The sequence below is a fragment of the Periophthalmus magnuspinnatus genome, chromosome 3, assembly GCF_009829125.3.
Source record: "Periophthalmus magnuspinnatus isolate fPerMag1 chromosome 3, fPerMag1.2.pri, whole genome shotgun sequence".
NCBI lineage: Eukaryota > Metazoa > Chordata > Actinopteri > Gobiiformes > Gobiidae > Periophthalmus > Periophthalmus magnuspinnatus.
In genome coordinates, this window is record NC_047128.1 from 36,231,045 (window position 1) to 36,248,572 (window position 17,528).

Sequence of the window (17,528 nt, forward strand, 5' to 3'; positions counted from 1 at the left end):
TTGTTTAGCATCAATATAAGCATTAAAAAACATCAATAAAGTTATTAGGCAATAACAATTTACCTGAAATACTTAAACATTATGTCGGCAAATATTTCACAAAATCTTAATTTCACAAATGAGACAGATGAAACCGTTTGAGCATTATAAACACAAGGCTAAAATCTCTGAATCATGATCCAAACTCAGGGGCTGATTACCTCTAAACAGTGAGTGGTGATGCCTGCGTTGAAGTCTGGGTGGAGCAGTTCATCCACCTGTTTGTGAGCCAGTGACAGCAGCTCCTGTGCATCCTGGAGGCTTTCACGGTTTTGAAGAATCTCTCCCAGTCTTCTGGCCATTGTCTCTGCGTCACTGTCTGACATTGATTTTCTCATTTTAGCCTTTGAAATATAGAAAATGACAGAACAATTAATACATTTTAACAGTTTAGGGCTGATTAGCACTGATTTAGGAGCACGTTTAGAAATCCATTGACTGTTTTTGTGTCAAATGACAATAAACTTTGCTTTAAAAATAAATAAATAAATACAAACATAATGCAGAGACCTAGTACCAGTGTGTGCTTGTGCATTATAACAGTTGTTCTATTCATTGTTTGTTTTGTTTTTTCACAGTGCATTACTAGACTGTTTTTTCTAACAAGAAAAAGATGAGATTTTATTAATAGTAAACCTCATCTTAAATACAAAGAGGCATTGGTTAAATTCATACCTCAAGTATAATACACAATAAACCAAAACAAATAAACTCTTTTGTCTTATTACTGACAGAGGAATAAATGTAATGATTTGTTGCTTCAGACCCAAAATACAGAACTTTCTGTCACTATTTACTCATTTCATTTTTTCACAATATTGAAGCAGTTACTCAACAGAGGATGTATAGATCTTCCTGTTCCCTGAAGAGGAAATGGCATGTAAGATCATTTTTCTGAAATAATATTAAAAACAAGCGACTTATTCAACTCTTAGGTTTACACAAAGGTGAAATCTAACAAAATAAAAGTAGAAAAGTACAGATACCTCAAATTTGCACTTGAGTAAATATTAAAGTGGGTACTTTTTTACTTTTACTTCACTACATTTGCGAGCAGTATCTGTACATTCTACTCCATTGCATTTTTGAACAGCTGAAAAGATGCTGAAAAAGTATTTGTTTTTATTGTCTGAGAACTGTTGAAAAGGCAAAATACACAATATGAAATACTTTTACTTTTTACTTTTTAAGTGCATTTTTAAACGGGTACTTTCATACTAGATTTTTTCATGTGAAACTTTTACTTGAATGTTTTTTGACGCTGTATCTACTTTTACTTAACAAAACCGAGTAGTTCTTCTACCATTGGGTTTACAATAAGCACAAATCTACAATTGGGTGAATATAGAGTTGAAATATTCTGGTGGTGCCCAGTGGGGCAGTGGTTCTCCGGTGCTGCACATATATTACACCTGTGGCATTGTGGGTTCAACTCCCTGCAGACCATTTGTCCACGGTCTCCATTTTCACCTGACCCCCACGCTATGGCCTTTTTGTATAATTTGGCCAGAAATATATACACATAATTCAAAATTGTTATTAAAAAAGAGACAAACTAATCCTCACCTCTAAAGTTGGCTCATCTTTAGAGGGCCGGAGCGGGGGGAGGTTAAGAACAGAATCCTTTTTCTGAAATATCTGGGGGGAAAAAAAAAGAATATAGAATCATGTCATATTAGTTTTACAAATCTACATCTCATTTTCGTCCATCTGTTTTCAGTTTGTCTTGGCTAACATGTCTTTGAATTCTCATCTTCTCTTTCAAAAAATGTACCTTAATACAACTGAAAATCTTGTTCAATAAAGGGAAAACTTTAAAAAGACTTTTATCCTGTTCATTTATGGCAGCTGCTCTGACCATCATTTACCGGTACTTTAAAGCTCTAAATGTGTTTTGAAGTAAAGTCTGATTATTTCACATTATTATTGTTCATGCACATGTTCATATATGTAATGGCAGCTGAACTAAAAGGGAGTGCATTCTGATACATAACGGTCAGAACCTCTTGTGCTTCTTCCTCCTGGTCTTGCAGCCTGTTTCTCAAAACACTGCACTGGTGCTCAAGGGAGTTCATCTCATGTTCATTCTTCTCCAACGCACTCACCACAGCCCTCAGATTCTCCTGAAAACCAACAGCATATGAAACTTCATGTTTCTACTTCTCAGAACAGATTACATCAGATCTATTTATATTCATTACGTCACTCTTTTGGTTGGGTATCATTAACATTTTTCCGATACGATACATATCTCGATACAGTGCCTGATGATTGGATTCAATGACACTATATTTCAAATCTATTCGATATAATTCAATGAAAAATACAGGGTTTTTTAATGATCAACCCCATTTTCACAAAAAATAAACATTAATGGTGCATTTATCTTCCATTTACTGAAGAAGAACAGACATAACAAAATGCATTTAAGTGCATTTTTTATTTATTTAACCTTTATTTTACCAGGCAAAACATTAAGAACAATTTCTTATTTACAATGTTGGCCTGGGCAGTGCATGCGACTAAATAGAACAACACATCTGGTCATCATTATTCATCCACAGCTTATACATGCTCCATACTTACATGTACACAGGAACGTGCAGTTTAACAGCTCTAAAGGATAAACATATCTACTAAACCACAACTGTGATACTAAACGTTTTTGTTAAACCACTGTCTGTGCAAAGCCTGTTTTAATCATCAAAACACTGAATCAAAGGTCAAAAGTATCGCATAAACAAGTTTCTTTCCTTTAAACAAGTCACACAATTGTAGTCCTCTGACACAATAATTTGGTAAAATATACAAAAAAATATATCGATACCACAGCCCACGATATCAATATTGTATCATTAAATTAAACGATTCGATATATCGGTATTTTGATATTTTTGCACATCCCTAGACAGTGCTCTGCGTGAGTGCGGTGTGCCACAGGGTTCTACATTAGCAACAGACCACTTAGATTTTGACACTTCCCCTGGGTGATGCCACATTTCTCTGTTTTGAAAATGACACCAAACCTCACTCAAAGTTCTGCAGAACTGTCTGAGATGTGCAGACTTCCTGAACTTAAAAACTCAGAATGAAACAGATGGTGGTGTTTGTCCAAACTAACCCACTGCTTGGGCCTGACAGTGTGACTGGTCCTCTGTCCTCTTACTGTCGTCCTGCAGTAATTGTGGACTCTATGACAGCACTAATGTGCTTGTCCAGTTTGTACATAAAGTCCAGTTTCTTTCAGTTGAGCCTTCGTGCTACCTTCCACAGGTGGATTTTGAAAAAGTAAAGAAATCCATGCATTTTACAAATGCATGGATTTCTTTTTCAAAAGAAATGCAATAAATCAGAAACAATGGAATTATTGCATTTCTTTGTATACAGGGGCTGGACCAGGACTTCCTGCAGCGCTCAAAGAATGTCCAGAACGCTGCAGCTCGTCTGCTGACAAAAAACAAGAGACTGTGTAACCTGGCTTCATACTGTGTGCAATTCAAAAGTGACTGATCATGTTTAAATGTCTGTACTCTGTGGTTCCTCTTTATCTGAGGGAGTCACTGCAGCCCTACACTGCACCCAGAGCCCTGAGGTCAGAGGTCAGCTGACCAGCTCCTGCTACTGTGCCCAAAGCCTCAAGACCAGAGGAGACAGCCTTTTCTGTGGCAGCCCCCAGACTATGGAACAGCGCCCTCTGCCTGACAGATCCTCTCAGGCTTTAGGTATGATGATTATTTGTGATTATTTATGTTTTGACTTGTGATTTTAATGTCTTTCAAAGTGCTTTACAGAATAAGAATTACCTTGTGTACGAATTGTGCTGTACAAATAAACTTGCCTTGCCTTAACACAGATAAGACTAGACTGAAAACCCACCTCTTCTCCCTGGCATTTAATTCTAGCTAAACAAGATATCTCGGTGTTTTATTGGTGTTTTATTGTTTTATTGCTCTTTTCCTGTGTATCGTGTTATCTGTCTATTTGTTTCTCCCTAACTTTTATGTGAAGAACTTTGGTCTGTTTTGAATGTGCTACAGAAATAAACATGAATAAGTCAAAATGGAACAAAGGATTTTATCTCCATTGTATGTACTTTGTAATATAGTTAATTTACGATCTTTACTTCAAACTTGTGGGCCTTGCTATGGATTTTAAAAGCTAAATATCAACCCATCCCTAAAAAACAAGTTGGTGTAATCCTCTGTCCATCCAGGGGTGGTTATTAAAAACAAACAAAATGGTGAACATAAACAAAAAATATTAAAAAGAAAGAAATTAGTTCCTCATGATGAAGGATTGGCTGTTGACAAGCGTATCATTGACAATTTGTAATGATGGAATCGCTCTAGATTAAAATATGATTCAATGTACAGCCCTATTATCATGACAAATATCCAGCCTGAAAAACAGCCTTTCCAAAAATCCACAGGGTCCAAACGTACTAAATGTATAATACAAATTAAAAAACACAAATAAGTCTTGTGGCTCTACTTACTTCTAGGGAGCCCAGAGTTTGCTTTTCAGCTTCTAATTTCTTGGTTTCCTCCTGAACCCGATAAGTTGCAACTTCAGGTTTCTGTTTATGACTGGGGACTTTAAGTGTTGAACAGTGGTCAAGAAATCTAGAGCAAAAATGTGACAAATAAATACAATATAATAACTTACATACAAGGAAACTGATTTTAAAAAGTCCATTCGACTGACCTCTTTTTCACAGCATTTAGATGTTCCTGGACCTCCTTTTTGTCTGCACGTTTCCGAGCAAGGGTCGCTCTAAATACATGTGCATCACTTTATTATAATAAAAAAGTACCGTAGTAGGCTTTATCAAATGTGCAGATCTGTACTTACAATATTGACAGATCCAAGATTTTCTCCAAATCTGCTAAAGAGGACACAGACATCTGCCTCCAGTTCTCCTCTTCCTTTATTTTTGATGGTCGTGAATGAGACTCAGCTGAACAAAAATGAACATATGACATGAAATATAAAGTTTAACAGTTATGTAACAAAAGGAAAAAAACAGATTCCTGCATTTAGACACTCCTTGTGATAAAAAATGCAGTGTTTCCCAATAATAGAGAAGACTATCCTGGCCCAGAGTAATCCATTTTTGCTCCTGTAGTTTAAAACAAGCTGAGAAATAAATTGGTAAAAAATAATTATACCTTTTGCTTATTGTACCATCATAAATATATAGAAGTAAATTTAGTTAATCTGTTAATCCTTTATTGATCTGTGACATAAGTGACATGTTTCATCAAAATAAAAGTATTGAATAAAATGATTCAAATATGTACAGTCTGTGCCACCACTTCAGTCTCATTTAAACACTAATAATGTGTGTTACCTTTTCTCTTTCGTGATATTTTGGGTTGAGTTGTTTTGCCAGTTTCATCTTCATTCTCACGGTCCTAAAGTAAATAAATGTTCAGTCTTTGGTTTTGATAAACACCTAAATGAAAGTGTCACATCTCACCTGCTGTTTGTTCACTTCTGTCTTTCTCTTTTTCTCATCACTTGTCTTCTTGCCTTTAGTCTTGGTGTTTGGAGCTTTGGAAGCATTTCGATTGGATCCTCTCAGTGGCTTCATGATCACACACACTCATTTACTCCTCAAATTAACACTTTTATCTTGCTTTTAGTGCTATTGCTAGCTAAATGTCTGTGTATCGTTAGCTAAATGTCTCTTCTACTCTCGCTGCAACGTTGACCAAACCTCTACTTATACCGTGTAAGTGTTTTGGTATTGTTGGGATCTACAGGTTCTATCTTGCTGCAAAAAAACTAATTATTTAACTCAATTATCGTTAAAACGTTAGATATTTGTGTTTCGCGCCGCTGTTTGAAACGTTCTGACAAACTGCGCATGCGTCAGACTGGGATAAAGTTGTGTAGTTTTCCCCTAGTTTTGTCTGTAAGGCACAAACGTCATGACATGTCACATTTCATCCAATCATATTTCTAGATAACTTAGAAGAACACTACATTTATTCCTAATTTTATATTGATCAGTTGTTTCAATGTGGCTTGTTTTTATCGATATATACAAAGCTAAGACAAGTCAATTGTATGTATAAGGCACAATTGATACAAGGTAATTTAAAGTGCTTTACAGAATAAGAAAGACATTAAAATCATAACAATATAAATAATCAAAAATAACCATCATAAAATAAACATTAAATAAGTGCAGAATAAAATCCTTTCAGCCATATGCAGCTAAACAGAACCGTTTGGAGCCTGGATTTAAACATTGACAAAGTCGAGGCCTGTCTCACATCTTTAGGAAGAATGTTCCAGGTTTAGCTGGAAAAAACTGAATCCTCCATGTTTAGTCCTGACTCTGGACCAGCAGGAGGCTGGTCCCTGAAGTCCTCAGAAGTGTACAAATTATATAAACAATTTCTGTTTACAGTTTCAGTGTAGTTAGCTCCTCGCTTCAGACAGATATATGGCAGTGTCCAGCAGAAATCTGAACACAACTGAAGAAGTGGCTTGGATGAGCAGCCAAACGTCTTCACTACTACAACTTTTTGTCCAGTTGACAGATTTTACTTTTACTACCGATATATACAATTTACTGGAACCAGTGTTAACTATGAATGTTGACTCCAGTACTTACTAGTTAGATAGTAAAAGAAAAAACCAATCTGTCAAGTGGACAAAGTTGGAGGAGAGCACTAATTAGAATATAAAGACGATTCAACAATGGTTTCAATTAAATTCCAATTTTAATTTTTCATCCATCAGACCAAAAAGTCCAAGATATTTCCTTTCCAAATATTGACTACATATGTCATTGTACATTATATGACGCAAATAAAAGGAACCTCATTATGAACACAAATATATACAAGTGAAGAAAAGGCCTTTGAGAGTCCATTTTCTTCAGACTCTTTCTGGAAGGTGAAATTTCCCTGTAAATCGCCCATCGTTGCGTATTTCAAAAGGACTCAGGACCTTCCTGAGGCCCATCATGTTTCCCCGAGCAATGTCTTTAAAAGTCCATGGATTTTGGTTGTTTTTCTCCCTCTCAGCTTGCTCTTTGTGCATCGCTTCAAGGTCCTCTCGGCTCAGCACCTGTTGACAGTTTATAAAATGGTTAAAAAATGTGCAAGTAGTATAGCCAAGTAGTAGGTAGCTGTATAAGACAAGACACTTTTGATAAATATGTTCACACCTTAGCAGGAAATGGGAGCTTCTTTGCCACTTCTGTAAGTATATGTTCAACTTCTCCCAGCTCTACTTTGCCACCAATTTCTACAATTAAACGGCCATATTTGACAGGAGTTACGTAGTGGTCAATGGCTCCTTTGCCTCCTCCCATCCGTTGTCCAAGACCTTTGCGTGTTATAGGTTTGTAGGGGGCATTGATCCGCCATCGTGCAAACATTGTTTTAGGATCCATTTTTCGATTGATGGTCAAACGCATCATCTCCATGTGACCCCAGTGAAGATAACCTCCTCCCAAAGCCTACATAATAACAAAAGAAGCTTTTGGAGTATAGATTGGTATAAATTCTTACAACTGTTCTTACAACAGGACAATACTTTACTTACTACAATTGCATATTGTCCCGTGATAAATGTATTTGCAGCTTTGGCTGGCCCTTGAATGTCTCGCAGTCTCTTCATTTCCTTTTTGGCTTTTTTAAAGTTGGGGACCTTGTTCAAAAACTTCAGCTTGGGTTTCTCTGGTAAGAATGCATCTATGAAGACAAATAATGACAGTAAGATTCGTATACCAAACAACCAATACTTTTAACAGGCAGTGGTCGAGGAGCTTTTGATCCTTTATCATGAAGTAACTATTATTATTATATTCTTTTTTATTTTATTCATAAACATATATTACATATAAAATACATTTAAACATACTATTTATAAAATCACTAAAGGTTGAAGGGTTCTACTTCAGTAAAATGTGTTCTCTTTGGTGCTGCCCACAACAAATACAAGCACAATAAATTCAATACATGACTTAATTACCTCTGTGGTCTGGAGGGATCTCATATGTCTTTAGTCCAGCACTTAAGATTTTGAGTTGACTCTGTAACAGACCTAGTGAAAAGAAATTTAACAAATTTAACTACAGTAACACATCAGTGCCATTGTGAGTTTAAATTATAGTTATTATATTTGTTGAAACTAATTAGGCCTGGAGGACAAATGCAGCCCAAACAAACACTGTCTGTGGCTCTCAAGTCCCCTGGTGAATAGGCCCACAGAATCATAGCCATAGTCAGTACTTTTAACAGCAAATTGAAAATATTCTACCAGAATACCTTCAAAAACAAGCATTGCAGTGTTATATAGACTAATCAGGTTTGTAGGCCTAAAATTATAGTGTTTATTCACAAACTCCATGCACCTCGCCCTTCGAGACAACTGTTGTTGTGATTTTGGGCGTTACAAAAATAAATGAATTGAATTGAATTGAACCTCCGGCCCGTGTCCCTCAGAAATTTAACCCTGATGTAAAACTTTAACTAACTGTACAAATACACAGGCCATTTGTGCTTAAGCAAATATTAAAAACAAATAAAGTGCACATATTAAAAACAAATAAAGTGCACATGAGAATCACTGCTTAGCCTCGGCTAACATCTTACTTGTTTTGGGAGCACAAACTAATCCACCAACAGCGGCTTTAAAAAGAGAAATCATGGCCGCGGTGATCACTAAGTTTTACACTAAATGTATTGTCATTCTGAGTAATTATTAAAATCTAAATAAACGGAAACTAGACTCGTATGTGCGCCATGCTGGAGCTGTGCAGCCGCAAGGTCAAGAAATAACTTCCGGTGGACGTAATACTACTTCCGGAACATGAGTTTACGGGGTTTTTTTTTGGTAATTTTTTAAATTTTGTTTTATTTGTTTTTTTTATGCTTTATTGGTAATAATCATGATTACTCCTTATCTAGTAGATAAGTACAAAGTCAGAAAAGTTTTCGTAAAATCTAGTTGTTCATTACTTCATAAAATGGTAGAAAACTTAAATAAGACATTAAAAAACACTGTTCAACTACACAATCAATGGGCTTTTTGAAGGTATGGTAGGACTTCTTCATCTGGAGATTATGCTGCAGTCTCAACTGAGCTTCATTTGCTCAATAAAAGGAGCAGGGTCGTGTAACACTTCAAATATGAGATTCATCAGTTCTTCCAAATAATCTGCAAGAAATCTTGAGTTTGAAAACACATTTTCTATGAGATGGTACAATATGCTGAACCTTGTTAAATTATGTTTGAAATCCCTTACTGTATGTAGTCTCAGTCTTAAATTCCTCCTTGGATGACGTCCCAAAAGCTACAGAGACGTCACTATTTCTGTGTTTAAGATCAGCATTTTCATTATGATGCATTGCTGCCAAGTATAACCTTATTTAAAAAAAACACAGCATTTTAAGGGATGCTTTCCTTTATTCAAATATCTTGCAACCTATAATGATATTGTTTAAGTGAAACTTAATGAATACTTGTTGGGAAAATACCTGCACAACATCCCAGTGGGTGGAAAGACGACATTTTTTGGAGTAAATTCCTGAATCAGATTGTGAAAAGTCTCCATTGAATATGTTTGAAGGTTGGGACAGAGTTTTGCAATATCTTCCAAAACGTGTTTGTTGTTGAGGATTTTGTCCAGTTTATTGAGTGCACTGGACCCTTGAGTTTAAATAATAACAGATCAGTAAAAATACTGAATCAAATACATTTTGTCATTTAACTCTTACCTTGTTGAAACCATTTTTGTGAGTTGTTTGTCTTTATATCCAGATGCGTACATTTGGGATACAGTGGGTTTTGGTGCTGGTGAATATTTTGCATATGGTTTATTAGTGATGTCCACTTTGCCACCTTCTCAGCTCCAGATGTTGAAGATGTTACGCTCCAGTACAGATGATTCTTTATAACACAGAGCCAATCCTTCAATGCAGCACAGTCTTTGTGACGAGAAAGTTTCTTAAGCCTCTTAGACAGCCCTATAGAAATAAGAGAGAATTAATCATGTTTATATTATACTTTACATTTTCTAGTGTTTTTAGACATGTTTTTTAACATTATCAATTTGCCTTTCTCAAAACTCCGGGTGTCATAAAAGTGTGCGATGTTTTGTTTTTTAAGAACCTCCTGGGTTTGGGGGCAGCTCTCAGTGACGACAGAGTCCACTTCCAGATCATTCACATTTAGATGATCTAAACACCGTTTCAGACCATCTGTTTTCATGTGGCCTTTTCCCATTTCATTGCTCTTGTAAAAACACAATTTAAAATATAATAAATATACAATATTTATCAGAATATAGTAGTTCTTCATGTTTTTGCCATTACAAACCTGTACAAGCTGAAGGTCTATAATTGTGTTGCTGTCTTGATGAGTCAGAGTGTAACACCCATAACCTGCAGCTCCAGCTGATCACATGGATAAAGAGAAAATAATACAAACCACAAATCACACAAATGTGTAAAGTGCTTTATACCAACCGGAGTCTGTCCACATGTCTCCACTGCCTTTAATCTTTCCTCCTTCTTCTTTAAGTTGGGCTAAAATTTGCTGCTGATCAACCTTCCATTTATGAACTATCGCAGGCTCGAGATAATTTCTAGCGTGTTTTCTGAAAGTGTCATATTTAAATGACTGAAGCTGCAAAGCTTTACAAAACTGAGAAAAGAGGAAAAGAAAAGAGCATTTTTGTCCAGACCCCAAAATTGTCAGGTTGTGATAATGTTCTTCCTGTGTACTCCTGTGTACCTTTTCAACTTGGTAGAATGACAAACCAGTGAAATAAATGGCAGCTGACATCTGGAAATTTCCAAGAGGTGTACTTCCAACAAGAGGCTGACTTTTCCAGTCTCTGCTGTAGTTACAGTGTGAACAGTATTGATCAAATGAGACATAGGTTCCCATACGGTGACTTTTAACTTCACAGGGCATACTGCAGACGGGGCACGAGCTGAACAACTGTCTGAGGCAGGATTCATAAACAATGTATTTAGTATTATTACTAGCTGGTCTTTCCTCTACCCTACAGGATTACAAAAAACAACATTAATGGCACTATAAGTCTTGGCATGTGCAATACATAAAAGTATGAACAACTTTTAACTTACGAAAATTCAATGTCCACTGGGGCTGAATCTTTATGAGGGACAGAGGAAGACTCTGTATTTTCTTTGGACTGAAGTGAGATGTCACAGTCAATGGGGGCCCAGTCTTCAATAACTTCCCAACGAGGCCTCTTCCTGGGAGTTCCCTGATTATTCCAGGTCATCTCGATCTCAGCACAGATGTTGTCAGGGGTCTGGGTTTCTATAAAGACCAAAGTTTAAGATTAGGGCCAGTTTTAATATATAAGCAGGAGCCGTTTGTGGATCACACTCACCTTTACTATGGGCATGTGCTGGTTTGGACTTCTTTGTTGATTTGTACTTCTTTGGAGTGATTGCAATAGGCTCTTCTTCTGCTTTTCTCTGTTCAGATAATTCAGAAACAAATCACGTAAAATTCAAATTATTTTCACCGATTGGATCTATGGAAATTGATTTCTGACAGACGCAGTATTCTTTTATAAATGAGGACACTCTACCTTAAGTTTATTTAGCTGTGGCCCTTTTTGACAAACATGAAGCATTTTATTGTAATAACTTATTTTGTTTTTTCTATTTTACATGGATAAAGAGGGTGATCAAGATTTTTCTTTCTTTGCATTTGTCCAGTTAAAAGTACAATCATTTTACAGCCCCACTAAATGTTAGATTAGATTATCCCAGTAAACACATGCTATAATTATCTCAGTAGACACATAAGGAATCATTAAAAGGAATTAGCTGCAATAAATAAATAGCAGAATGAAGCAATAATTAGCTAAACGTTGCATTTTCAACTCTCTACAGCTCAAATCTTACAAATAAAATAACAAAAACCTCAACACTATTGTAAAGAAAATGTGTACTTAAATATTGAGCTCCAAAATATATTGATCCAGCTTTCATTTATTGAACAATACGTCAATATAATAATAATCCTGAGGCCTAACAGTGACGGAGCTGAAGTTACAGTAACAGAGAGTTAACCAAGCAGCGCTGAAATATACAAAAACAACAGATACATTATTGGTAAAGAGGGAACTCACAGAGCATATACTGGAAAAAGATGCATCTAACGCTGCTTTTTTCGCTGCCCTCCTCCTCGCCTGGGCCCGCCTCCACTGTAGTCGTTTTAAATTCTTCTCACTCTCACTCACTTCTTTTATAGATTTTCTCTTCCCCAGCTCCCGCTCTTTCCTCCACCTCTCCCTCGCTCTCTCCAGGTACTGGGCTCTTTTCTCAGGGTCTGCATCTCTGCGAGCGCGATAGAGCCTTTGCCTTTCTGCTCCAGTTATTGGCATTTTAAAACCACCTGTTATTTCATATACACATGTACATTTTGGTTAATAAAAATAACTCATTGATGTTAAAAGTGAATTAGATTTATATAATGGCATATTTGGTGGGGGTAAGATAATGTTGTTGCCACATCTGTCCTGGGGCAGAGTGACATAAATAAGGCTTCCAATCAACGCCAACTCCACCAACTCCACTCACAAACCACATTCATACCAGGCAAGGTCAAACAAGTGTCTTGCTTAAGGACACAATGACAGTTTACATTGAATTTTCTTTTCATGCAGTTTCTTGTGTTTGTGTCTATGTGGAACTCAAAAGGAATTAATTTAACAGATTATAATGTCATTAAAATATATGTCTACTAAACTGAGAGCGGGTCATCCCTGTAACAGACATGTCAGGCCGTGTGACACTGGTCTGAGTCATCCCTGTAACATGTCAGGCCGTGTGACACTGGTCTGAGTCATCCCTGTAACATGTCAGGCCGTGTGACACTGGTCTGAGTCATCCCTGTAACATGTCAGGCCGTGTGACGCTGTTCTGAGTCATCCCTGTAACATGTCAGGACGTGTGACGCTGGTCTGAGTCATCCCTGTAACATGTCAGGATGTGTGACGCTGGTCTGAGTCATCCCTGTAACATGTCAGACCGTGTGACTGTGACGGTGGTGGCGTAATGGAGCTGACAGTGACATGGCTGACTCCTTCAGGCTAATCTGCTCACTGTTGCTAGCCTTTGTGTCCAAACAGCTTATTATGTAAAAGTAAAAAGTCAACCTACCCCAAGTCTCCAAATCCAACAACACTGCCACAGAAAGCGTTAATACAATAAAAACTTACTAAAGCTGGGCTCTTGGTCGGTACGTGACGTCACTTCCTGTACACGCACACGTGGGCTGGACACGTTCTTTTTGCCTCTTGTTTGTAAATGAAAACATGTGTTTATTATTATTTATCTGATGTATCTTACTTTGTACATTTCCATTTATATCAATAAATCCGTGACATTCTCGTTTTGTTTTGGTGACAGAAAAGCTAACGTGACCCACGTGACCCACCCACGTGACCCACCCACGTGACCCACCACACCGATGACGCGCTGGATAAATGTGCAGCTCAGAACGGTTTTGTTTTGTTTTATGAGACAATAGTTAACAAAATTATTCTAGATTCGAAAAGGAAAAAGAAGGGTTTTAAGGATATGTCTGGCCTTGATAGTGTCAGGTCGATAGATGGCGCTAATATCGTTCATGATGTGGTGTGAAACTCAAGGGTTTTAGTAGAGATAAAACATCCAGGTATATTTAGTGCACACGACACAAGACTGTAGAAGCTAAGGATGTTAATAGTGTCTAACTTATGAGCTTAATTTTATTATTGCAAAAACCTGGCAAAAAACATGACAAAGTGTTTAAGTTGGAGCCTATGTGCAAAACTTCACACAAAGAAGTTTATTACAGTTTTATTTTTCACAATGATAGAAAATATTTCCATAGGAAGCATTTATAGACTACATTTATATAAAAATATAAATACATAAAACATAGTAATAAACAACAGACGCAGTCAGCACTAAATGTCATGGTACAGAAGATCATATTTGGGTACATTTCGAGGGTCTATGGGGCTCTGGACGATCATCTTCCCTCTCATGGCTCCTCTGTAAATTACTTCAATCAAGTCCATAAAATCCTGTTTGGTCTTAAAGCTCCCGACAAACTTTGTGTGATCTGGGGAACTAGAAGAAAAAAAATATGGTTAGGAAAACTAAAGCGTAAGATAAAAATACAGTAAATCATGAAGAAGTGTTTGTGAGCAGCTCCAGTAAAAAGAAAGAGCCATTTTATGTCTCTAATTGGTTATTGTATGTATGAATGCAGCTGGTGATTCATAAAGTTTATATCAATACTTTTGAGGAAACTGAAATACTGAAAAGATTTGTTGTACTGTGTTTTTGTTTAGGAATATCCATTAAATTTACCCTTTAAAATACATATCTCAGAATGATGTAATAGTTTCAAATCAAAATTATCTATTTATTATCGAAACAAATCCCCTTGAATTACAGAAAATACATTATTCAAGCAACCTTTTTCTTTCTTTTCTAGATTATGTCTGTATAATCCCTCAGTCGTCCAGGTCTAATTCATAGTAAAAGCCAAAGACTGAACTGAAGAAGCGTCTTGGATGAGCAGCGAAACGTCTTCACTCCTACAACGTTTTGTCCAGTTGACAGATTTAACTTTGGCTTTTACTATAGATGATGGAGATATAATATACATGCAGACTTCTCTCTTTCACTCAGCCCTTCATATCATAACAAGTGATGAATTTAAACCCACTCTTTGGAAAACTAGGCTGTCCATCACTGTCAGAAGAGAACAACACTATACCATGTACTAATAAGGGACTACTTGATAGACTACCTGAATATCTCACTTGAACGTTTAATCCAATATCTCATGATTGTATAAATCTACAAACTGACTGCACTAGAACTGAAATGGGAAAAAAGCTTTTGATTATTTTGCTTTCCAAAAATGGGATACATTTCAAAGACATGCAAACTGGATACACACCTGCAGCTTTTTTTTTTTTTTTTTTTTAATTGGACCTGTGTAGTTATGTATTTTGTTTGTTTTAATTTGTATTGTTATGCTTTTTAACAGAGCTCTAGTGACACCAGTGTGGTACTCTCACAGAAAGTGTACCTTAAATTACTTGTTATACAGCATATTAACGTTAGTATAAAAAGCCAACATTGTGTTTCCTCATATTTCACACATAATGCATAAAATAAAGTGATCTTACCCATAATCCACTTTGATGTGCTGCCCGTTGAAAAAGAAAACAGTGGAGGGGATGTAACTTATGTCAAAATATCTGCTGTAAATAGGAGCTTTATCCACATCAACGATATAAATAGACGCCATGTTACTCAGGTCATGTGCTGTTTTTGAAAGCTGAAAAACAAACAGTAAGTTGATAAAATGCCTTTCATGTGCAGTTTTTTCTATTTTGATACGATAGCCAAAATAAACTCTTACTATCTCATCCAGCTGCAGACAAACAGAGTCCTCGTCTCTCCCAAATCTCAGGACGAGGACCTTTTCCGCTACACCTTTAATGGCTTCATCTATATCCTTTTTGCACGATAATTTCGGTAAAAACAAACTCATTTTTACAGCTAAATGCTAAAACTAAACAGCGCTGTTTATGCGGTACGACGGTGAAAAGAGTCCGTGTGGAAACAGTATGCGGCACTTTTTTTTAAACGCCACTTGTTTCATTCCGGATCAATATTAACGACGCACCAAAACAACGTGACCTTTCAAATATGAAGCGAGATGTGAACGTTGAATAAAAACACTTGGAAATCGGATCAACGCATTCAAATGACTATAACATCTACTTTTTCAGAAACCAGGCAATGTGTGAATTAAATTTGAATCGCTTCTTTTTTCCTGGTTAGATTTGAAAGCCACAATCACGATGCTGCGTTTCCTCACTGCCCGGGATTTGAGTTTAATCTTCAAGAGAAGTGTTCCTGCTTCGTCATGCCTTGCAAAGAGACAGGTGAATCGCTTTCAAAGAGTTAATTTCTGCACAACAAGCCCCTCCAGGAAAGATGCCTCGCTTCCCAACCCACGTGTATCAGATGGACCAGAGACTATAGACCTGGATAAATGGAAAACTGTCATGAAGTCAAAAGCTACACCAGAGGACAAGATACAAGTGGATGAAGGTGAAGATGAGGAGGAGACAGAGGGAGACATGACACTTGAAGCAATCCGTGAACTGGTTTCAATGTGGAGGCTTGCTGGAAAACTTGTGCCTCAAGAAATCACTGATGAGGAGCTCCAAACTCTGGCAGAACTCAGCACAAAGTCTGCAAGAAAGAAGTACCTAAAGTATCTAGCTATCAGAGAGGGTCACAAGAAGTCTAGGAAAGAGAAACAGCAGAAAAAGAAAGCCCACAGGGAAGCCTTGATGGAGAAAAGGGTTGAGGTCGAGGGTGATGGTCAAAAAGAACCAGAAATGAAAAACTCTTTAATTTTACAGTTTTGGAACCGGTCCTTGGACAGACTTTTGGCCTGGAGGAGCGCCCAAGCTATGGTTTTTGGTCAGCCATTGATTTTTGACTTGAGTTATGAGGACAATATGACAAAACAAGAAATTGAAAATACTGTATCCCAGCTCATGGAAGTTGAGGCGTGGAACAGAAGAGCCATTGATCCGTTTCATCTACACTTCTGTAACCTGCAACCGGACAGTTATTACAAACAGCAGCTGATCAAACGCTATGGGGAAGAAACTTGGGATCGACTGTTTATAACCAGCACCGAAAAGCAACATTTTGAGGTTTTCCCACGTGAACAACTTGTGTATCTCACTGCTGATTCTCCAAATGTCCTTCGCACCTATGATCACAATAAAGTCTACATAGTTGGGGCTTTAGTCGACCGCTCAATCCAAAAAGGACTGTCTCTAGCAAATGCAAAACGTTTAAAACTTGCCACAGCACGTTTGCCTCTGGATGAGTTTCTTCACTGGGAGATGGGGGCTAAAAATCTGACTCTGGACCAGCTCATTCGCATCATGCTTATGATTAAAGACACAGGCAAGTGGGAAGAGGCTTTGCAGTTTGTGCCAACAAGGAAACATGATGGATTTCATCCTCACCAACGGAAAGAGACCAAATCTGTGACAAATACAAGTCAAAAGATATTTAAAAGTGGGAGCAACTCAGCAAAAGACTTGATGCTTGGCAACAGGAATATAAAACCTACATTAAATAGACCAAAGACTATGAAAGCCAAAACAGGAAAATCAAAACAAGCAAACAGAAATGGAAACTGGTGGGATGAGTGAGGACAGAAGGCTTGAACTAATGCTCAAAAACCACATTTAAATAAAAAAAAAGCTTTTATTTTTTATTTGTTGAAGGCCAATCTCATGTTTTCAGAGCAAAGGACACTGTGCAACATTTTGCTGAATGACTGAGGCTTAATACAATCCTCCATCAGCTCTTCTCATCAAATACAGATTGATAAACAAAAATAAAAATGCTTAAAACATTTTGAAATACCTTGATTCT

The 17,528-nt window shown here is 37.0% G+C and overlaps 5 protein-coding genes across 5 annotated transcripts; 1 reads left to right on the forward strand and 4 right to left on the reverse strand.

Moving 5' to 3' along the window:
• Positions 1-185: 185 nt before the first annotated feature.
• Positions 186-5,910, reverse strand: cenpq (centromere protein Q). The gene is made up of 8 exons (XM_033991667.2): positions 5,519-5,910; positions 5,390-5,453; positions 4,891-4,996; positions 4,744-4,812; positions 4,535-4,661; positions 2,043-2,162; positions 1,606-1,677; positions 186-383 (listed from the first exon to the last, which is right to left on the reverse strand). Exons 1-8 carry the CDS (start codon positions 5,630-5,632, stop codon positions 186-188), a joined length of 870 nt encoding a protein of 289 aa, XP_033847558.1. The 5' UTR covers positions 5,633-5,910.
• Positions 5,911-6,754: 844 nt separating this feature from the next.
• On the reverse strand, positions 6,755-10,028 carry mrpl16 (mitochondrial ribosomal protein L16). Its single transcript, XM_033986081.2, has 8 exons — positions 9,780-10,028; positions 9,540-9,711; positions 9,308-9,426; positions 8,655-9,219; positions 8,032-8,103; positions 7,603-7,751; positions 7,223-7,516; positions 6,755-7,122 (listed from the first exon to the last, which is right to left on the reverse strand). The coding sequence occupies exons 4-8, from the start codon at positions 8,707-8,709 to the stop codon at positions 6,931-6,933; spliced, it is 762 nt and encodes a 253-aa protein (XP_033841972.1). The 5' UTR covers positions 8,710-9,219; positions 9,308-9,426; positions 9,540-9,711; positions 9,780-10,028; the 3' UTR covers positions 6,755-6,930.
• LOC129457227 (uncharacterized) lies at positions 10,019-13,322 on the reverse strand. The gene is made up of 9 exons (XM_055230027.1): positions 13,271-13,322; positions 12,179-12,444; positions 11,429-11,516; positions 11,157-11,355; positions 10,798-11,071; positions 10,530-10,707; positions 10,381-10,457; positions 10,106-10,296; positions 10,019-10,028 (listed from the first exon to the last, which is right to left on the reverse strand). The coding sequence occupies exons 2-9, from the start codon at positions 12,431-12,433 to the stop codon at positions 10,019-10,021; spliced, it is 1,272 nt and encodes a 423-aa protein (XP_055086002.1). The 5' UTR covers positions 12,434-12,444; positions 13,271-13,322.
• A 648-nt stretch (positions 13,323-13,970) lies between these two features.
• txnl4b (thioredoxin-like 4B) lies at positions 13,971-15,633 on the reverse strand. The gene is made up of 3 exons (XM_033987900.2): positions 15,478-15,633; positions 15,242-15,393; positions 13,971-14,168 (listed from the first exon to the last, which is right to left on the reverse strand). The coding sequence occupies exons 1-3, from the start codon at positions 15,607-15,609 to the stop codon at positions 14,003-14,005; spliced, it is 450 nt and encodes a 149-aa protein (XP_033843791.1). The 5' UTR covers positions 15,610-15,633; the 3' UTR covers positions 13,971-14,002.
• A 96-nt stretch (positions 15,634-15,729) lies between these two features.
• On the forward strand, positions 15,730-17,390 carry trmt10c (tRNA methyltransferase 10C, mitochondrial RNase P subunit). Its single transcript, XM_033988736.2, has one exon. The coding sequence runs from the start codon at positions 15,923-15,925 to the stop codon at positions 17,300-17,302; it is 1,380 nt and encodes a 459-aa protein (XP_033844627.1). The 5' UTR covers positions 15,730-15,922; the 3' UTR covers positions 17,303-17,390.
• The last annotated feature ends 138 nt before the right edge of the window (positions 17,391-17,528 follow it).